Source organism: Protopterus annectens, chromosome 1.part2, assembly GCF_019279795.1.
Source record: "Protopterus annectens isolate FY-2018-M chromosome 1.part2, PAN1.0, whole genome shotgun sequence".
Lineage (NCBI taxonomy): Eukaryota > Metazoa > Chordata > Ceratodontiformes > Protopteridae > Protopterus > Protopterus annectens.
The window spans coordinates 741,438,006-741,461,299 of record NC_056727.1 but is presented as its reverse complement, the minus strand read 5'-3'; the positions used below and the strand labels follow the sequence as shown (position 1 = coordinate 741,461,299).

Below are 23,294 nucleotides of genomic sequence, written 5' to 3'. Positions count from 1 at the left end.
GGAACATCGGGGATTTGCTTTTGCGGCCTCAGGTAAAGATCAAAAGGAATGTGATAACCTCTGGCAATTATCATCTGCACCCAATAATCTGTCATTACGGAATGCTAGGCAAGGTGGCACAGAGAAAAATCATTCCCTGACTGCTTCCAGGGCTGCTCAGAGAAAGAATCTCTAAATCCCTGATTATGTGGACCTCCTCTGACTTGGGAGGGGCATCTTCCTGATGAGCTTCCCTCTCTGCCCCAGGGGGAAAATTTGCCACATGTGTTGCAGAAAGGACCCTGGGATTTCCTGTATGACATCTTTCCACTCCTTGATTCCTAGAGTAGGATCATTGGTGAGTGTGAAAACTCACATCCATGGCAGATAGGGTCTTGCTATCCTTTTCCCAAATGGCTAATGTCTCTTTCACCTTTGGACCAAAAAGAGAGAAAGCATCAATGGGAGCATTGGCAAAGGAAGACATAAAAGGGTTCGCAAAGTCACATAAGCACATCCACACATCCAGGTGTGACATCTCATTACAATGCCTGTACCCGCTGCTCTAGCCACTCCTTTGGATATTATGAGAAATCAACCACATGGACAAATTAGATATGGATTCCAGGGTGGAAAGCTGCAAAGCAACTTTGTCATGTACCTCATCGGATACTGCTCCTGCTAGGGTTTCCGAGAGTTCCATAATCAAGTTCCTCTGGAGGCAGGTAAAGTGTATCAAGTAATTCAAGGACCAAATAGCAAAGATCGATGAAGCATACGCCCGCTTCCCTAGTCTGTCCATCTTCCGAGACTCTGTTTGGAGGATGGACAGCAGGACTCTCCTCGGCGAGTTCTTTCCTAGTGGCTGCCGCGGCCGCCACCACCATACAGTCTACTGCCAATCCTTTGGACCAATGAGGGGACAGAATTTTTTCCGGTCTCCGGGGATAGGCTGAATGTTGTCAGGATTCTTCCAGGTGCTCTGCACGATGAGTTGAACTAGATCATTTGCAGGTGGGGTCACCCAGGAAATACAGGGTTGAGCACGGGAAAACCTGCAAGAATATCAGACTCCAAAGTGGAAGGGTTGGGGGGCTTCCAGTCTCCCTGCTGCTTTATGATTTCCAATATGTCCGCAAATGAGATATCCTCAGGGGTTGGACCGTGGGGACCCTTCCTCCTCATCATACTCTGCATCTTTGCTAAGGGATTTTTCAGGGGAATCCATGTGCTTCCTCTTGCATGATCTCTTACTCCTCAGCGGGGGCATCTGAAGAGGACTTCAAAGAGAGGGTGCCCTGTGGTAGGGTATCTTGAGGTTGCCGTGCTCAATGTCCCAGAGTAGTGGACTGTGTCAGCTGCAGTCCAGAGGACAAAGTATATGTGGCATTCTGGCACTGAACGGACCAGCTGTGAACCGGCTGAGGCAAGTGTCCTCTCCATCACCAAGAAAGCAGGCCCGGCCGAAGAGGGATGGGAGCCCAGAACAGAGAAATGCAACCTCAGGACCGGGTTCACACCCTGCACTGAAGAATCTGCCCCAGGGAAGGAGCCGCGAGAGGACTCTGAGCCATTAAAGCAGCTGGAACAGTCAACGGCACCGTAGAAAAAAAATAGGTGCCCTACTAGGGGTCACGGTGCCAACAGACCAGTCATGATCTCGAGCATGGGTCTGCTCCGACTGATTCAAGGACCATAGGGTAGGCTCTGGAACCATGGTAAGATCTACCAATGGAACTGAAGAGGCTGGAACCGGGATAGGCATCGACATCAAGGGCTCCAATATCTGCGGGGAGGTTGAAGGAAGAATATACGTTAGAGTCTGTAGAGAAAATTCCTCAGCTCTGGGTGGAAGGGAGGATTTAGAATGAGTAGGAATTCCTCTGGCCGCCAGGAGCTGATCCATGAGTCTTACTACATTGAGCTCCTAAAGGCTCCTGGTGGAGCGGGTTGACATACCTGATGCAGAATCAGGTCATTCAAAAAATAGGCTCAATTGTTGCCCAAGAAATGGATGTACAGACAGGGAATATCGGGTCTGAGCTAAGGTTTCACTCTTCGCAACCATGGCCAAAGACCAGAAGGTCGTGTTGGAGTGGGGGGGGGGGTGACATGTATTCGGGAAATTAATTTTGGTGCAGAGAGGGGCTGTGGTAAATTAGAAGTGGGTGGTACAGTAGGTGTTGAAGACATAATTGGTTCCATAGCTGAGGACGGCACAGTAGATGGAGTTTTAGGTTCTGGTGCAGAGATGGGTGCAGAAGTCAGTTTTGGTTGTTTTGATTTCGGTTCCGTGGGGGAGCAGACTTAGATTTACTAGTAGGAGGAGAGGACAATACAGACAGTCTCCTCTTTTTAGGAGGGGTTTGGACCTCCACCTCAGATAAAGCTTCCAAGATAGGGGGTTTCAAGAGACCCATTAAAATTATCTTGTTCCTTCTTTCAGCCAATGTGCAGGCAATAAAACCCTTACATAGATCACATGAGGGTTGAATATTCCAGTGTGGAACACCAAGGCAATAAATGCATGATAAATGTCCATCCAAATTAGGTATTTTCCTGCCACATTTATCACATTGTTTGAAACCTGTTGTCCCCTTCTCATCAGCCACTATCACAATTGGTCTACAATTCAATACACTAAGCCACAATAAGGGAAAGGCCCTGTCAGAATAGCTGTACAGATGAAAAACAGACACACACAGTCGAGGAAAGGAAGACTTTTAATTACCAAAGATGATGATCAAGAGTACCCAATGGGTAAAGGGAAAAGAAAAGGAAGGAATACCAGCGATGGTAACTACCACTAAGGGAGGGGCCTGCACCATCAGTGGTACGAAGGAATACCAAACAATTGCTAAGAAAACAAGGAAAAGTCACTCAGACAGAAAGGTAAGCAAATTATCAACGACTATTACTAGAAGGATTAGAAGGGAAAATCCCAAAGGCAGAAGAAATATTACTGAAAAATAATACAAAATCAAAATCACTTAGCTGGAGAGCTGGCCTGATACATCTTGACACTCTAGGCAGCAAACGAGATCTGAGGAGATAAAGAGAAGGAGACTATGGGTAAACATAGCTTGAGAGTTTTTGGCTGGCACGAGCTTGTTATAACAGCTGAGTCAGTTCCGAGGAAGGAACCAAAACCCCATTCATCATGAATGAATGAAGATTAACAACATCAGACTGGTGCTTTCCCTTCTTGGCAGACACACAACTATTGACCTTTAGCAGTTACCTGCAGAACAACTCCAGAGGGACTGGTAAGATCAGCCTAAAAGTCTGAGGGCTCCATGATGGCCACAGCATATTAGTCAATACCATACTTGGAAAACAAGGTCAAAGGAAGTGCTCCTTCAGTACCCTCTTTAATGTTTTTTTTTCTTTGGCTGAAGGAGGATGTCTATTAAAGGCATCTTTTTTCTAAGGAAAGGTAAATCTTGATGAGTGGATAGGAAATAGAAAGTTCACCTTGGGAATCACTCCAGTGGCTCTACTTTATACAGGCACTGGGAACTAACATCAGGTGGCACAATGCTAAGGCACTTCTATGGGCTATGGTTGAAAAGGCTCCAGGGCCATTAGCCTAGTACACATCTATGAACCTATAAAAGGCAAACGAGACTTAAGCCATCAGGACATACATGCAAAACTGGAACTTGCCATGACATTAAATAATTAGTTACAGCAGGCCATCATCTGAGAAATATTACTGCAGCTGGAGTCACCATCAAAGAAGGTAGACTCAAGTCAATTAAATGCAGTGAGAAGAGGTACAATTGCATTATGATACTGACTTGATTCCACGAGAAAGACAGACTAATGTTGAATGAAAACAGATCTGGGGTCCTAACTAAACTGATTTCTTCAAATCGCCAAAAAAAAAACAGGGTGCAAGAATGGGGGTGGGGAACTGTAGACAAAAAACAAAGTTGTCAAGGTAAAATCAGTGAAAAATATAGAAAAGCTGGGGCAGAAGGGTATCAAGTGCCATCACTGCAGATCTGCAGAGTTGCAGTGGAAAGCAGCTCACTGTGTTGTCTTTGTTCTGGCATTTTTTACCACTGCCTGAACACACACCAAAGTAGTAGTTGTGTGTGTGTGTGTGTGTGTGTGTGTGTGTTTACACACACGTGCGTGTATGTGCAAAAGCAAGCAAGCACACACAGAAAACAACTTTAGAATTTTATAAAACTCAAATCCTAAGAACATGATAAAGAAATGGTAACATCTCCATCCATGCAAACTGTCTGCACTGGAGACTCTCCCCAAGTTTTGAAGTTTTCTGTCAAGTTCCTCATCATCTGGTTGAAGCCTTGGCATTTCTGACAGGTCTGAGTCTATTGCTTTAGATCTAGGCAGTGAATTCAAGTACTATATCTTTTTTTTCACAGAGTTTTCTTTCACAGATGCAAGAAAAAAGGGGGGGTTGCTGAAAGTAAAACTCTTCAGTAACAAAAACTTATTTTGCAATAAAACGGAAACAGTACACAGATAAAAAATACATTACATAAACTCAGTTATTTCTTTGTGAATTTTGCATGTGATGGCAGATTCAGATAGAAAAAAATGAAAGGCACGAGCAGACCCCAACTTCTACAGGTCATGATGAAGACGTGTGTGTGTGGTCGTGATGCCCCCTTGGTAGGCATCATATAGTTAAAGTTTCAGATTCAACCCTGATAACGTTAGGTCCAAACAAACAGATGGTTGGGATATTATCAAATGAGATTTTACTTAAACACACAAGGCTATTTGACTATGCTTACAACTAGCAAATAATACATGCAGTGCTGTGTTCTTCAAACAGAAATGTAATTCATAGATAGTACAGTACCATGTTTGAGTGGGCACTTGAAGTACTGCACCCCTCCGACGCTACCATCATTCTTTCCTTCGGGGTCATCCAGTTCAATTCCTGCCCACTGTCCACCTGCAAACTGTGTTGGGCCACAAAATCGTAGTGAACCAATCTGTAAGTTGAGCAGATTTTTTTAAGCTTTTATAAATACAAAAAAAGTCTACCTTAACAAGTAAGCATTGCTATAATTTCAGCTGTAGCTAAAGATCAATGATTTAAAAAATAGACTACTTAATACCATCTTATTTGAAACATGCTTGCAAATTTTAATATCTGAAATTCTCTTCATGCAGTTTGCAGATGATCTATGCTAAACGTCTACTAAGACTGACAGTTAATTACCATGCTCTTTTTTAGTGACTAGTAGAGGTCCTATAAAATTTAAGTAATAAGTACAAGCTAAATGGAACTTGAAACTTGTAGCCTTGGGTTGGGTCACAGTTATACTCTAAGGGACAGATAAGGATCTCATTAGAATTATACAGACAAAATGAGTGAGAATAGAACCTACAGCCTTTCCAGTCTTGCAGCACCAAACACAAAGTGTCCTATCTGTTGAGTCATTGACTTTCTTTTCTGAAGTTCACTATGTTGGGACCTTGTCTACTCATAACGGCTACTGTTAATTAGTAAAAATAATAGTGCACTCTTACATCTTTGAATGATCTATGACAGAATCCTCCTGGATAAGTCCTATGGTTGGACACATTCTTCCCACCAATGAAATGCAGCAAGTCTTTGGAAAATCCCATATTCAAAAACAAATGCATGTGTGGTGAGATTCTGGCCACAATGTAACATGATGAATATAGAAAGCTTGCCCATGAACTAAGCCGATTGATTTGTTCCCTAGCCACTAATGAACTCCTTCCTGCAAACCAAGAAATAATGCAGATTTGACACCGTCAGTGTTACTTATTGCAAAATAAATATATTACATTCCAGAAATCTGACTTGTAGTTAGTCACAAGCAATGATTATATTTATCATCATTCATGTGTTAAGACCAGATATTCCATGAGCTCATACTATACAACTGAACTACATATTAGATTTCACCTTTTTGAAAGCCAGAAAACGCCATTAGTATTCATGCTTGTGCTGCAAGCCACTGAAGCTTAACTGAGCAGGAAATCACTAAGTGTTCAACTCTCATCAGCAAAAAGATGACACATACAATGGCATACACTGGCTGTCAAAACATACTGCCTGTTTACCCTAAAAAGGTAATTTCACTAAACTTAATCTGCAGCTGTACACGGTCTTTTAATTCCTACAGGGACATTCGTAGACCTTGGTAAACAAGTTGCTGACTCCTACTCTCAGAAAATACATTCTACTTCATAGCACTTTGTGGCTACACACATTGTTACTGTTTCTGTCCAGTCATACACATCACTATGCCTTCTGACAAAAAAATAAAAAATAAAAAATGTTTCCAAACACTTCACTGTATTTTGCCTCAATAAAGCAGCCCTCTGCTTCAGGCAAATCAAGTGCATTTTATTTCCTCTACTTTAAATGTTCAATTAAATGGAAGCCAAGATGCTGCTGGAAAGTGTACATTTTTTCCTGAACTTTTTCAATGTTACTTGCGACAAAGGTAATGTGAGCAGACACTGTAATATGTTGCCTGTACTTGGGAACTACAACCCCCAACTCCCATTTGCCACAAGTACAGCCAGAAAAGCACATTTTCATGAATAATTTTCTCGTTCTCCCGGCTAGCTCTCCTATTTTTCACCAATTGTTTCCCCAGTTAGCCTACTCACTTTCTACTTCTCTCATTCTCGCCACTATATATTCCACAAAAATTACCAGCAGTATTTCCCAAATATATCATTTCTTCCTTCCTTATGATCTTCTACAATGTATGTTAGATGCTTGAAATCAAATCCTTATTTACTATACAACAAAAGGTCATTATTATTCAAAACTTGCCCATTAATTGACTTACAGCGGACATTCTGATTGGGCTGGACAATCATTTCCCAACAGAAAAAAAGTCTGGCTGTTAAACCTTGTTCAGTGGCTGGACTGGGTTATGCATGAGGTCTTCAACAGTGACATACTTTACAACGGCCAGGGCAAAATGTAAGAAAAATCAGGGACATTGTGCAAAAACCCCAGATAGCCGACAGACATGAGTACCAGCAATATGACTAATGGTAATGCTGGTAACCATACCTAATCTGAAGAATGTTCCTGATCTGCGTTTTCTTGTATTTTTGCCCTGTCCCACAAAATATTTCATTTTCTGGTTGGCCCAAACGATGCATCAAAAGAGGCACTGATGAATGATACCTTGAAGGGCTCCACAAAATTGCACAACTGCATCCAGGGCAGGCATGTCTTCTTATGGCTATGCCTGAACCAGCTATCCTTGAGGTACCTTCAGCTGCATTACGAGATTAACCTCATGGACATGTTTGTAATATACAGAGAGGCCAGTCGTGAGGAAAAGGACTTCTGTTCCCCTATGGACATGGATCTGGGGCAGAATTACAGTTCCTTTATCAAGTCCCTGTTATATGATGAAATGGGTCAGGTAGTTCAGCGATCACAGGGCAAATGACGCTGATGCATACACTCATTTCTCAAACCTATCCAATGTCATAAACTCTCTGTTAGGAGGATGGATAGTGGAGCTTTGTTCAGCCAGCTCCTTTTTGGTGGTTGCCACAACAGCCATGGCATCTACAGGAATCCCTTTAGCCCAGTAATGTCTGTCAGCAGGGGTGCTCAAAATTTTGTCTGGGCATTTGGGGATTGGTTCCAAGGAATCCAGTTCCTTCCATGCCCTGCAGGAGATGTGGTCTATAAGCTCATCTGCGGGGGAGGGGGTGACCCAAGACGTACTGGGTCCAGACATGAAGGCTTGCAAGAACACAGATTCCTCCTGAAAAGGGGTTTGGGAAGACCAACCACCTTTCCAACAAAGGATCTCTAGGATGTCTCTGAACAAGACTTCCTCAGTTGGAGATCTGGGGACCCCTCTACTTTATCAAAATTGGTGTCTTCTGTGAGATATTCCTGCGGGGAATCTAAGTGCCTTCTTTTGCACGACCTCTTCCAAAGACCTCCTCAGTGTGGTATTCTGGTGAGGTAACAGAAAAGGTGGGGAGTTCCTGGGTGGGCAATGGCTGGAAGCTCATACTGGTTGGCTGTCCCTGAGGGTTAGGATGAGCAGACTCAGACACAGGAACCGAAGGGGGAACAATGGATGGATCTGACAGTGGAAGAGTCGAGACTACTCTTGGGTGGGAGAAAACCCTCTCCACCATTTCAGAGGATCATAGAAGGCAACTAGGTTAATGGCCCCAGTTAAACCCATGCTACTTAAAGGTGTCTGATTCAAACAGACACTAAAATCAGCACCTATTGCCCCTGTCCAAGAGGGACACAGGTGGAACCCTCGGGGGTGAATTTCTGGTTACCAATCCAATCATTTAAATTGTGCTTGAATAGGGCCAATGAGGGGCTTTGTTTAACATGAATAGGAAGCTTGTCCCAAAGATGAGGCAATCTCTGTGAGACAAATCTGCCTCTCCAGCAAGTTCTGTTGATGTCACTTACAGATTAAGGTCCTTTGGGCGAGTTACCCCGTGTGTTACTTAACTTGTGAATGTGCAGCATTTCCATTAAAGTTGGCTCAGAGATTGCTCTATATGCAAGGCACAGGTTGCCTCTTGAGCAGTATGCATGACAGAGTAAATGTGACAATGCTTTCAATCTGTCTGCATAAGACAGATCTTGAAGACCCTGAATTTTCTTTGTAAGGAACCTTTGTAGTCTCTGCAATTGCTACAGGTGTCTGGAAAGGAACATACTAAAGGGAGCATTGTACTCTATTACTGGCCTGTTGATGCATGAGTACCGGGGAGTTAGAACCTCTTTTTCCTGGAGGCATTGCCCTTTCTTATGAGATGAGCAATACAAAATTGCCCTTCTTACCACTGTGGAGACATGGTGATCGAAGTTAAGGTTGCTGTCAACCTGTGTGCCCAGATCTCTCATCACTGATCGCGTGCTTAGGGTATGGCTACTGATGTGGTACTTTGCAGGAACATAAACCTTGCTAAAGGGGATGATAATACATTTTTCTCCATTAAATTTAAGGCCATGACTTTGGTGCCAGTCATTAGTCTGCATAAGACCTTCTTGCAGGATGCTGACATCACTAGGGGTTTCTATAACTGCTCCCAGTTTGCAGTCATCAACAAACATTGTCAGCCACAGTCCTTTAGTTTTAGCTTATACTTCACAAAAGTAGGTTCCAAACAGTAGGGGTCCCGGATCCAATCCCTATGGAACACCACTGGTTGCAGGTCTTCTAGAGGAGATGGGAATACCCTATTTTGACCATATGAGTTCTATGAGTGAGACAGTTTCAATCCACCTGACAATATATGGGTTGATACTCAGCTGGGTGAGTTTATCAATGATGCCTGAATGGGGGATTGTGTCAAAGGCCTTGGCTAAGTCTAGGTAGGCCTATGCACAGATTTTCCCTCATCTAGGGCTTTGGTGACTGTCTCGAAGAAGTCCACCAAGGTTAACAGGCATGATCTCCCCTTGACAAAGCCAAACTGGGTGGGATCAAGCATTTGGAGATTTCCTATATCTTTGTTAATATTGTCCATGATGATTCATTCCATGGCCTTGCAGAAAAGGCTGGTCAGGCTAATGGATCTATAGTTCCCAGGGTCCATGGATACATCCCCTTTGTGCAAAGGGATGATGGTAGCTGTTTTCCATTCCACTGGGATGAAGCTAGTGCTTAGGCTGTGATTGAAAAGCGTGCTCAATGGTAATGCTAATTCCTGTTTTAACTCATGTAGAACACAGCCCGGGATGTTGTCTGGTCCCACAGAGATTGCGTTTTAGGCCTTGAAGAGGGCATTTAAGACCTGCTCCTTGGATACACTAGGCAGGGGACATATGTTAGGAATGCTTTGGGGTATATGTGGCCAGGACAGGGGAGTGAAGTTTAGTCTGAACCTGTCAGCCAGCAGGTTTGCTATATTCACAGGTTCTACATATGTAGTACCATTAGCTATGAGTTCAGTGCAAATCTGGGCTTTACCTTTCAGGTTATGGATGCAACTAAAAACACTTCGTGGTTATCCTTAGTTAGGAAAGCTAATTTGGATTCATAGTTAGCTTTAGAGGACTTCATTAGGAGTCTTATTTGCTTGTTTAAGGTTGAGCAGAGAGTGTTTCCAGTTTTGAGACCATTCCTTCCTACTCTTCCGACCGCAATTTCTTTCTCATATTATATAGCCTATTAATGGCAGTTGTCCATCAGGAAGGTTTGTTTTTCCTTGAAGATCTTGCTTTGGTTCTATCAGGTATGGCATAGTCAATACAATTATACAGGTGCATGTATAACGCATTAGTGTATAACTCAGCACAGGTCTCTGTTCCATCAGTGGGGGGAGGGGCTATGAAGCTATTTATACCTTCACATAAGAGGTTGTAATTGGTCTTGGAGACATTTTTTAGTCTGGCTGTAGCTTGCGGGGGGGGGGGTCTTGTGTTATAGCTACTTCTAGCAAGACTGATTTGTGGTCAGATCTCACCAGGGATGGCCACATACTGGGGGGTGGTGAAGTGGTCCCCCATGTTGGTGAGCACGAGGTCAAGAATGTTTGAGCCCCTTGTGGGTGTATCAACCAGCTGGTCCATGGCATTGTGGTTAAGGAAGTCCAGGAACCTTTGGGCAAGTAAGTTAGAACACGTACAATTAAATCAGTCTATGGACAGGTAATTAAAGTCACCCAAAACCAGGTAGCTTGGTTGTATCCTGATTGACTCAAGTAGATCCAAATAGGCTGAGTGGATGCCCTGATTCACGGAGGGGGTCCTATAGCTGGCAATGACCTGAAGAGGGGCCTTACCTACAATCAATTGCACTTGAAATAATTCAAGGGAATCGTGCTATTTAACCAATTTAGAGGTGCATTTATCTTTAATGAATACTGATACACCACCTCCTTTAGTTCTCAAGCCTTCAGTTTGTGGTCTGAATGTGTGGAAAGACATGTAACCTGGTACAGCTGGGGTGCTCTCCACAGCCTTAAACCACGTCTCTGTGACTGCACAAATGACAGGATCTTCCAGCATGAGGACTGCTTCCAGTGAGTGCAGTTTCTAGTTTAGACTCCTAGCGTTAAACAGCATAACCTTGAGGTTATTTTTAGAGGGTGTTTTTAAATCTGGAATTTTGTTCTTGTGACATTGCCTAAAAAAGGGACTATGGGGCTGGCAAGAGCCTTAGCCAGTAACCGAAATCCCATGGGTGACAGATGAAGACCATCTGTGGCAAAGCATCAAGGTCTGTCAAGCATGTCATCCCAGGCTGACAAACACTGGCTCCCCTTTGAATGATACCAGAAACTAAGCCAATTGTTGAAGTCAATCATTTTTTGTTTGTACTGAGGTATCATCCTAGGTGAAGGTTAAATGCTGCTTAAGGCTAGGGACACATCTGCCTGAGACACATAATCCAAGAGCTCAGTCATGTCTCTCTTCATAAAGTCCAGTGAGGTATGCCTCAAGTCATTCACACTAACATGGACTATGATGGAGTCATAACAGTACCTGTTGTTGAGAGATCCGAGTAAAGTGTGTGATGTGGCGGATCCTGGCACCTGACAAACAGCTGACCATGACCTTTTCTAACTGGGTCACCTATGACTAAGATGTCTGTTTTTGAGTTATGCCTTAGGGGCTTGTACAGTGAGACACTGGTGTGTGATATACTGTGTGTACTATGTTCTGCAGGGGATGTATTATATGAAACTTGTTTGTGTTTCTGAGGTTTGTGATGTTCAGGTAAGCTTCTTGTAAGGACCTCCGCATATGTAGGTATATGTGTTGTTGGCTTGGTAGGTGCAGGAGGTGGCGTGTGCATGCTGACAACCTGCTTAGTATGAGACAGACTGGTGAGTGAGATAGCCTGGATTCTTGGTTCTTGATACAGATAGATTTATCTCTCACATAATGAATTTGTGTGGACTAGAAAAAGTGGGCTGTCAGTGTATATGAGGCAACTGCTACACTGCCTCAAGATGTCCATGTCGACCAGGCTGGCTGGAGAAACTGTGGGAAATTGTCCACCCATAATGCAAGGTAAGTTAATGTGGTCAGAAAACAGGGAGAGGACAGGAAGGAACAGGTAAGGTAGAGGACAGGAGAAGTGGACAAAAAATATGAAGGGCTCTCCAACAAAAGATGGCATGGTTTTGCTCAAGTTATACAAAGAGAGCTAGATTCAGTAGGTCTGAATGTAGTCTATGCTACAGCAAAGTGCACCAATTTCGGAAAAAAAAAAACAGTTCAAATAAGCAGGCACAATAAGCCATCATCCAGCAATTCCCAGATTAGAAGGGCAAAAGCTACCCACTCCTCCCACAAGAGTGTAAACTACAAACCTTCTTAATGCAAAATAACTGGGTAGAAGCCCAAGTGCTTACACCAGAACTAAGACAGAGCTAAGATACTTTTAGAGTAACAGACACACTAAGCCTTCAACCAGCAATTCCCAACTTAGAAGGATGCAAGCTACATCTCCTGCCACAAGAGTGTAGACACAAACCTTCCTAATGTAAAACAACTGATCTGAAGCCCAAGTGCTTAAACCAAAACACTCAGAATAACAGTTACAACTTAATCAGGCTACTAACAAGCAGTAATAAATGCAGCAGAATAAATGTAATTGAACACTTAAGAACAAGCAGCAAAGCAAAATAAAGTAATAAAGCAGGATTGAACACAAGGCAGAAGTACCAGTAGAAGCAGAAGACAATTCGATCGAAGCCAAAGCTCTCGCAGCAGACAATTCCAGGCCCCCTGCTCCAAAAGAGTTGGAGCCAAACTGTCCAGTGCCAAAGCCCGAAGGAAAAATTACAGCTCCGAAAGCTTCAGATTCGAAGTCAATCCCTTTGATCCAACACCAACACCTTGGCTCCAAGAACCATTTCAGAGCCATCTGGATCAGGGAAGTTGTCAAAGTGGAAGACAAAGGAATATTCAGATCTGACTACTTGATTCTCGGTGATCTCAGATCTGAAACAGAAGGCCGGATTGGAGAAGGAGCAAGAACAGTCTGAAAGGATGGTTTAAGGCTCACAGATCCGATGGAAGACTGAGCCGGCAAGTCACCCATCTGCATCTCTGTCTGAGGAACTTTTTCATTATCATATCCACCTTTGCCTCAGACAGACTTCCAGATTACATAACGGAGGAGGACTTGGGAAGGTGGCCTAGAAGACTTTTTGGGCATCTCCTGCAGAAAGGGAGACCTCAACCTGGGTGACATTGGTTCAGGAGGGGGTGGAAACACAATGAGCATCATATCCAAAGGCGTAAGGTCTGAGGTCTTAGGAACATTCTTAGGCAGCTCCGATGGAAGAGCCATCTTTGGAGACCAAACAGGAGTGTTCACAGTGCTCACTGGGCTCCTTAGATTTGTATGAAGGGGTTTGAGCCCCTGGTGTAGAGGTACCCAAAGGAGGAGCAGATGCTGGTAATAAACCCTTAAGAATGAGTTTATTTCATCTGTCAGTAACAGCCCTTGAATTAAAGACCTCACAAATGGAACAGGGAGTGTCCAAATGTAACAGGCCTAAACTATAACAGCATTCCCTGTGGGCATCAGAGCTGGGAATCCTACGCCCACAAGAAGTGCATTTCTTAAAACCAGTCTGCTTCTCTGCCAAAGGAAGAAAAAAGTGACACAAAAATAACAAGTAAAACAACAGTAACTAAACATCTAACAACCCAACATGTACTACCCAGAATGATAGACTTCCAAACTCATTTTTGGTCTGTCATCTCAACATCGGAAACCTAAACAACAAGATCCATAGCCTACATGGACTCTTAGCTGTTCACTCCCCTGATATCCTCTGCCTCACAGAAACTTGGCTAAAACCAATAACCAAAGATAACGAAATAACCGCCCCCACAGTAAAACATCCTTAGACTGGATCGTATCTCCATAGGTTCATACTAGGCTGTCAGCCCTGGGGCATTTATAAGCCTAGCCCGATTGTGTTTGGCTTACGCCACCCCTTGATTTGAGTATACTGTGCCCTTTTTAAAGTTTAGTTTACTGTGCCTCTGTCTAATAAGGTGACGGGGTAGCTGTACTATACAAGTCTACCCTAACAATAACAATTGACACCCAGCAGCCACCCCAGTTTGGCAATGCAGAAATTCTCATCACCAAACTAATAATAAACAAAAATAAATGCAGATACATTGTCTGCATCTATATTCCACCCAGCAAGAATGATAGTACTCTAGAAAACATCTTACATTGGCTAGCTTCTAACTATCCACAGGAAACCATTGCCTTGGGGGAGTTTAACATTGACTGGAACACCTGTTCCTCTGAAACTCCCTCCACCCATTTAAACCTCCACGGGTTTACTCAGATCATTGCCACCTCCACCAGATTTAGCAAAAATAGAGTCAAAGACTGCATCCTTGATTGGATACTTATTAACAGCCACCCCCAAAAGTACAAGTCAGGTACATTATCCGATGATCTAAGTGATCACTGCCTTACCTATATTATTAGGCTCAAAGTCGACATTCCCAACCAGCCCACCTACAAAACTATAAGAAACGTCAGGAACTTCAACCTTGACAACTTCAAAAAGAACTCAAAGCATGTAATTGGAATGTCTTGAAACGACTCCCATTACAAGAAGCAGCTGAGTACTTCAATACCAAATTTCTGGCTATCCTTAACCACCATGCTCCTACCCGTACCATCCGTGTAAAAGCCACAGTTGCACCATGGCTATCTAAAGAAACAAAAAACAAAATTAAACTAAGAAACAATGTCTGGGCCAGGTGGCATTTTACCTAAGCCCCTATGGAACAAGTAAGATACCAGCATCTAAGGAACCAGACCACAAAATCTGTCATTCTAGGCAAAAAAAAATCACTACACCTTCCTACAACAAAAATATCAGCTAAAACCTCAAAAGTTCTGGGCTGGTATTAACAATCTTCTCCACCCAGGTCGTTCTGCCACTCTACCCCATCAGCTTGCCCTTGATAAATCCCCTGTTAAAATTGCAAACAGTTTCAACTCCTTCTTTACTTTATCCAGTCTCCAGCTACCCATCTCACTCCATCGGACACAAATGCCAGCTCTGGCACATCTAGCCCTGATCCACCCAGCACCCAACCCAACTTTACCTTTCAAATCGTACCTATCAACCTGATCTGGACCTTACTCAAAAAGCTAAAACCTAGTACACTAGCTGCCGACCACCTCCCAGCTGAATATCTTCAAAAAACAGCTGATGCCATAGCACTTCCCATTTCTATTCTGATCAACATCCATCTCAGAAGGATCCATCCCAGCAATATGGAAAATATCACGTTATACCTCTCCATAAAGGAGGAAGTTCCACAGAATTATCTAACTTTAGACCTATAGCCATTCTTTCACCATTAGCTAAAATCATGGAAAGATGCATATAAACAAATCATGCAATTTCTTATTCAAAACAGAAAGCTCGCAGATTCTCAGCACGGCTTTAGGCCATTCCACAGTACCACCACGGCTCTTCTATTTTTCTCTAATGTCATCAATCTTCATCGTAACAACAAATTATTTTCATCTATCAAAAGCTTTCGATATGGTCAACCATCAGCTACTGCTCAATACCCTACAAACCATTGGTTTAGACCAACACGCAATACAATGGTTTCACTCCTTCCTAACGGTAGACAGCAGGCTGTCTTATGACACAGCAAGCTGTCATCCCAACTTCCCCTAACCCTAGGTGTCCCACAAGGGTCCATACAAGGTCCCCTTCTTTTCTCTTTCTTTATCAACGATCTGCACACCACCATCCCAGGAGCAACCTGCATCCAATATGCAGATGACTCAACGCTAATATGCTCTGCCTCCTCTCCTACACAACCTTCTAACCCTCACCCATATCACTTTCAGCATAGTAGAAACATGGCTAGTTAATCGCCGCCTGCTTCTAAATCCTAACAAAACCAAGCTACTACTTTTCGCCCATAACCATAGAATTCCTCCTCCTTCCTTCAACATCAAATCTACCAATGACACCATTATCTCCCCTGATGACCATACAAACCTTCTAGGCGTAATAATAGCCAACAACCTTAAATTTGATAAACATGTCAATCACACTACTAAGTCCATCAACAAAAACCTGGCTCCCTCTACAGAGCCAAACCTTTCCTCACCCCCCTAGCTAGGGTAGCTATTGCAAGATCACACCTTCTCTCTACCCTTATGTATGCCTCCTCTGTACTCACTAACCTAACCAAAACCGACCTCAACAAATTATCAGGATGTTACAATCATATAGTCAGATTCGCTACAGGCATGGCTTTTAGGACCACCATTGCCAGAACCTCCAAGCACTGGGATGGCTAGAGTATCCTACCCTTCTACAGTTCAACCAGCTTATAGTAGCACATAAAATACTCACTCAACCTGATAACACCCCTGCCCTCAAAAATATTCTCACCCCTCATAGTGCCCCCAGGCCATTAAGCTCAGCTGATAAACTAATGATGCTGACCCAAAAACCCAACAACTCTGCAGGCGATGCTATATTTACCAACTCAACCGGTAAAATCTGGAATCTACTCCCTACTACCGTTACCAAGGAAACCTCACTACCCCTATTTAAAAGGGAACTCAAAAAATACCTCACATCTCATTGGCTGTGCTCTTGTTCTAAACCTAACAACTTCACTAATACATGTCTTGCTACCCAACCTGCTGTTTAGCCAAGTATCTATGCCTCATAGCATTTGAATGTCTAAGCATTGTGAATTATGAGATCTGATTTATTCTATGTTCATATTTTCTGATACATCTTTGCCAATCAGATGTAAGTCTGCACATTGTGTATATTGATATCTGCCTGTATTCTTGGTCTATATTTTTTTAAACATGTCTGCCTGAGTTTATCACTCAGTAATATATATACTCTCTCTTTTTGGCATGTGGAGCTTTTCTTCCCGGGCCTCCGCTGAAAATGGACATATATCCAGTCGGACTACCCCAGTCAACAAATGTAAAATAAAATAAAAGAAATAAAATAAAGTTTTACAGAAAAAAATTGCAGTTTTTTTGGAACTATACGGGGAGAAAGAAAGAAAAAAAGAAATACCAGCTATGGTATAAAAAGATTACCAAGAAAGATTTTGGTACAAGAGAGAGAGATACTATAAAACAGTAAAAAGTCTAATGAAGAAGAAAAATACTTAAAGAAACTGCGATCAAACACTCACTAAACCCCTTGAGCTTGAGAGATCACAATTCCATTCAAATAGGAAGAACAGCAAACAAGATCAGAGGTATTGCAGTGGTCAGGGGCATTGTGGATAAGGGAGAAGCTTGAGAGTCGAATCCTAGAATCTATAGAAAGTAGACAAGTCAGATCAGAGGGTTGGAGCTGAACCCATTCATTGAGGAATTAATGAAAATGACAACAGACCGAATTATAAAATGATTCTTTATATAATCATAATGTTAACAAACCTGAAATTAAATATTTGGTCACCAGTTATGAAACAAAAGTAGAAAAAAATAATACCAGAAATTAAACATACACTTACACAGTTTTATAGTTAGACTACATGAAACTAGACAATATACAGCAGTAATAAGGCACTCCAGGGTGAAGGTTACTAAAGGAATAATGGATGGTAAGGGATTGTATTATTCTGGGGTTCATTCACACCTGGCCCGGTTTGGTCTCACAACATAGCTAGAGCAACCAAAAAGTTTATTATCAGGCATGACACACTTCCCTACGGCACCAAATTTTATAATACAATTTTCCTTTTGATTTCTGCTTTTGTTTTTCAGTGAACAGTTGTTTTTTTTTTTCAGGCATACAGTACTTGTTTCACATATAGTCAAGTGTGAATAAGGTTTGTACTATTATTAAAATATTTAACTTTTTTAAAATATGTTCTTGCAGATACACATCTAGTTTCTCATTTTCTTTAGTTTCACTACATTCAGCCTCTACTTCCTTCACTGTGTGTGTGTGTGTGGGGGGGGGGGGGGGGGGGCAACAGCTTCTGAACAGACTGCTTCTTTAGTTTCTGCTGACTGGGTAAGTGCTGGTGTCCGTTAGGTGGTGTGTGTGGATTTCTTACTCTTTTTGAGTTCCCCTCCTTCCTACAGTATGAATCTTTTACTTGCTTTTAAGTTCTTTATTGTGTGGATTTGACAGGTTTTTTATGCAAATTTTGAAGCTGTTAGTAATTTCAGTAGAGTTTCTGATTATGAAGAACGGGATTTTAGCTCATGAGATGACTTAGAGTATTCATTTTCTACTTTTTCTCTTAAAGGTATCAGTTGCCTGTGACTCTGTGTTTAATAGGATGTCAAAAGTAACTAAATATTTTCACAGGCCGCCAGAAATATTTTTAATTTCATTCCTGATTTATACCTCATACTGTCATACATCTGCATTGCTTACTGTACTTATTTCCTTGTTTCACTTGAATGAAAGTTACTGTTTGTCGTTTTTGCATTTAAGTTACCTGTAGCACACTGCATTTAAGTTAACTGGCACTTGCTCACTAAAGCAATTATATAGGTCAGCGCTAAAAAATTAAAAGCGCTACACCCTCACAAACTCCCCTTGAGTACCTTGTTCCCCAATGGCCTTTTTTTCAATTATAAAGGAATTCCCAATACTATTCTAGCATGTCCAAAGGTCAGTTGTCAATCTCCTCTCTGGTCCAGCTGGTGAATCTGGGAATCTTGAGGCAATGGTACAACTGCCTCATGTACACAGACAACCCTCTCCTCCTCCAAACAAATTCCAACACATGTGAGAGATGCAACCATATAGCCAAACTGGAGGCTAAGCTCTCTCAACTCAGTACTGGCGTAACCAGTCAGGAGGAAAAGGTAACCACACTCACTACAATTCCAGTGTCACATAGACCTACCACGACAGCAAACCAAACACATAAACACACAAAAACATACTCGGAGGCTCTAAATAAAAATCTGCCTAAGCAGCAGAGACCACCAAAGCAGACACCCAAGCAACCGCTACCCCAAAACAAAACAAGTGCAACACATAGCTCACAAAGCCAGTGTGCCGAGCAGTCACAGCCCTTAAGGCTAAACAACACACCTGATACACTTGTAATAGGAGACTATCTTCAGGCACACTGACATCCCGCTCACCAGGCTGAACAATGAGAAGGTCACGGTGAGCTGCCTGTCGGGCGCTAGGATCCGCCACATAACACAAGCACTCAGGACACTCCAAGGCAAGTACAAATATGACTCAGTCATTGTCCATGCTGGTGTGAATGACCTGAGACGTACCTCTCTGGACTACATGAAGAGAGACATAGAGGATGAGCATGTAGCCCAGGCCGGTATGACCCTGACCTTGAGTAGCATCTTACCTTCACCAAGAATGATGCCACAGTATGAAGACAAGATGATTAATTTCAACAATTGGCTTAAGTATTGGTGTCATTCAAAGGGGATCCAATGCCTGTCAGCCTGGGATGACATGCTCGACAAGCCACGATGCTTCACTAGGGACGGCTTGCACCTATCACCCCTGGGCTTTCGGATATTGGCAAAGGCTCTTGCTACCCCCATAGTGCCTTTTTTAGGCAAGGCTCAGAAGACAAACTCACCTCCATAGGTATCACAAGGGATAAGAAACTAAGAGTAATGCTACTCAACGCCAGAAGTCTAAACCTCAAGATGCATGCACTCAAAACTCTCCTTAGCAGAGCACCCCAGCACTACCAGGTTATACCTCATACCATGTTTTTCGGCCCCAAAACTTGGACCAAACCATAAAAGGAGGGGGAGTATCAATATTCGTCAAAGATACCCACACCTCCAGGTTGGTGGCACAGCACGAAGCATCAGAGACTATCCATGTGCAACTAACAGTGGGTAAAACTGCCTTCCAGTTTATAGCCTGCTACAGACCACCCTCCCAAACCCAGGAACTCCACTCGGCCTTCCTGAGAACACTGGAAAATATGAAGGTCTCTCCAAACACCATTATATTGGGCGACTTCAACTACCCAAACATAGACTGGGAGCATTACTCTAGCTCCAACACCCTAGCCCAAAGGTTCCTAGAATTTATAAACTCAAATGCTATGGAACAACTTGTTACCACTCCCACAAGAGGGGAAAACATACTGGACCTGATCATCACCAACATGGGGACTCTATGCTCCAGACCAGAAGTGTATCCCTCAATGGCAAGATCAGACCATAAACTAATCTCACTGGATATTCACATCCCGTCCCCATCCCCTGCCCAGAAAACCACAGTGAAAAACTTCTCTAAAGCAAATTTCACACTCCTCAAAACAGAGTTGGAATCCTTCAAAGCCCCTGGGCCTGTGGAAAATACGGCCCAGACCGCAGAATCCTTTATAAACGCATTCTATGAACACCTTCAGGAATGCACGGATCATGCAACCCCAAATAAAACCAAGACCCAGTCCTCCAAAGGCAGACGTCCTCTCTGGTGGACCCCAGCCATAAACAAACTATACAATAGAAGGAGGAAGCTACTACATGATAGAGCAAAATCCCAAAAACGTAAGGCATCTCTGATCAGTATTAGCAAAAAACTACGGGCACTCATAAAATCGTCTAAGGCCAGCTTCGAGAGAAAAATTGCACAGGACACTAAGGATAATCACAAGGCTTTCTTTAGTTATGTTAGGAACCTGGGTGGGAATTCCCAGATATGCTCAGAATTAGTCCAAAATGACAAAAAATACACCGAACCCACAGACATTGCCAACTTCCTAGCTGACATGTTCAGCGCAAACTTCTCCACCAAAAGGGCAAATATCTATCCCAGCAGAGTGCTGCCCCCTGACATCTCAGATGCTCAGGTAAGAGCCGCCCTCTCCAAAGCAAAAAACACAGCATCAATGGGACCAGACGGTGTCCCGGGCTGCGTCCTACATGAACTCCAAGAAGAGCTAAACCCAAACATAAAACTACTGTTCAATCTCAGCCTTACTACAGGATATGTACCCAAAGAGTGGAGTACAGCAACGGTGGTCCCTCTCCACAAAGGTGGCGCCTCAATGGATCCTGGAAACTATCACCCCATAAGCCTGACTAGCTTGATCTGCAAAGCTATGGAAAGGATCATCATGGACCTTATAAATAAAGATATTGGGGACCTACAGACACTGGATCCTACCCAGTTCGGCTTTGTTAAGGGCAGATCCTGCCTCTTAAACCTGGTCAATTTCTTTGAAACAGTCACCAAAGGCCATTGACGAGGGGAAGGTGGCCCACACAGCCTACCTGGACCTCGCAAAAGCCTTCGATACAATACCCCACTCGGGAATTATAGATAAGCTCACCAGCTTAAATATAAACCCCTATGTCACTAGATGGGTTGCAAACTGGCTCAAGGACAGAACCCACATGGTTAGAATTGCTGGAGCCATGTCAGACTCCAAACCAGTTACAAGTGGCGTCCCACGAGGCTCAGTCCTGGGACCTCTCTTGTTCAGTATATATTTCTCAGAGGTACAGGCCAACATGGAAGGACTGTGGCTGACCAAGTTCGCAGATGACTGCAAACTGGGCGCCATAATAGACTCTCCAGCCGACACAAGCATCCTCCAAAAGGACTCATAGAAACAGACAACTGGTGCCAGAGCCATGGCCTCAAGCTAAACGCCAAAAAGTGTATAGTCATCCCCTTTGGCAAAAACAAAGTGCCCACAAATTACCACATAAGTGGTAATCCATTAAGTACGGAAGAAGTAATTAGGGACCTGGGGACCCAAGTTGATAGCAATCTCTCATTTGACAACCACGTGGCCAAAGTGGTTAGAAAAACATATTATATAGCCCACCTAATCATGAAGGGATTCACATCTAGATCAGGGGAGGTCATCGTGCCTCTTTACTCATCCCTCATCAGGCCCATAATTGAGTACAATGCCCCTTTGGGATGTACCTTACCAGACACCTGCAGCAACTGGAAAGACCCCAAAAGTACCTCACCAAGAGGATCAAAGGGCTCAAACAGATGCCATATGCTGCCCGGTTAAAGAAACTCCAGCTCTACTCAGTGGCATACCACCTGCTCAGAGGCGATCTGTGCCGGATGTATAAAGCCATGTCCAACCCGGAATTAATGGACATGCTGCACCTCAGAAAATACAAATCCCATCGAGCTACGCGCTCGAGAGACTTGAACCTCAGCACTGAAATAAATAGGACATGCTGGAGGGACAGATTCATAACCCAGAGGCTCCCTTCGAGTCCCTCATTGACTCTCTTCAAGAGGAATCTTGATGAGTGGATGGAGGATCGTAGGTTTACCCCGGGTATCACTTCTGTGTCACTGTTAGACAGAAGCATAGTATACTAACATCAAAAAAGGGCATAGCAAAATTAATTTAAAATGGGTGGCGAAAGCCAAACACACTCTGGCTAGGCTTATATATGCCCTAGGGCAGATAGCTTAGTATGAACCTATGAACCTATACCTGGCATGGCAGAAGCACTCAGTTTAGTCTCATGTTGTGTCCCAAACAGAGCATGAGATTTCTGCACAGTAAGTAGGAAGTCATAATGGAGGGCATGTTAAATACACAATGATACTGCCCACCCACCAGGGATTGATAACAGTTGATGCTAAATGCAAGGGTCAACCATCCACAATGGAATCAAGGAAGGTTATTTCTGGTGCATCTGTGAGGGACAGGGACCTATTCATCAATTAATATGGTAAGAATGCATTATGCGACATCTAACATTTATCAACACACAGTACAGGAGTGGTACTCCTTGCAAGAACCAAACACCAGACAGAGTAAGGTGATAAGCACTTTCCTTCCCTTTATTCACAATCAAAAAAACAGAACTTCATCAGATACAGTAACCTTACCCACTTCCTCCTTTTATACAATTCCCATGTGTTATTTGAACCAATAAAAACAATTTACACTTAATTTAATTCTTATTGGTTCAAAAGAGTGACACAGTGGAGGTGCAGGATAAAGGTTGAAGCTACCAACGAAAATTTTATTAAGAAAAAATAACGTAAAAAAGCATAAAACGCTTAACTTTTTCACAGTATTTTTCGTCCCTAGCAATAGGACTTCATCAGATAGCCCTACCCCCATACTAAATATCCGATTATGTAATCAAAACTAATAACATACTACCTTAATAAACAACTTTAAAAACTAATACATTAGAATACCAGAATGATATACCTATTTACAACCAAGGATCTGAACGTTATCTTTAAAAATCAAACCTTCCATCATTTTACAACTTATTCTACTACATTGAGGGAATAAAAGTAAAACCGAGGATGCTAAAAAAAAAAGAAGTTATGTCTTACCATAACATTCCATCTGTGCTGTTCATCTTCTTTCA

The 23,294-nt window shown here is 42.9% G+C and overlaps 1 protein-coding gene across 1 annotated transcript in view; it reads right to left on the bottom strand.

Annotated features, from left to right (window-relative positions):
• Positions 1–23,294, bottom strand: part of CLIP4 (CAP-Gly domain containing linker protein family member 4) — an 844,808-nt gene that overhangs the window by 619,613 nt on the left and 201,901 nt on the right. Inside the window, exon 4 of the mRNA XM_044060201.1 lies at positions 4,820–4,955. Coding sequence (XP_043916136.1) covers positions 4,820–4,955 — 136 coding nt within the window. The remainder of the gene's footprint in view (positions 1–4,819; positions 4,956–23,294) is intronic.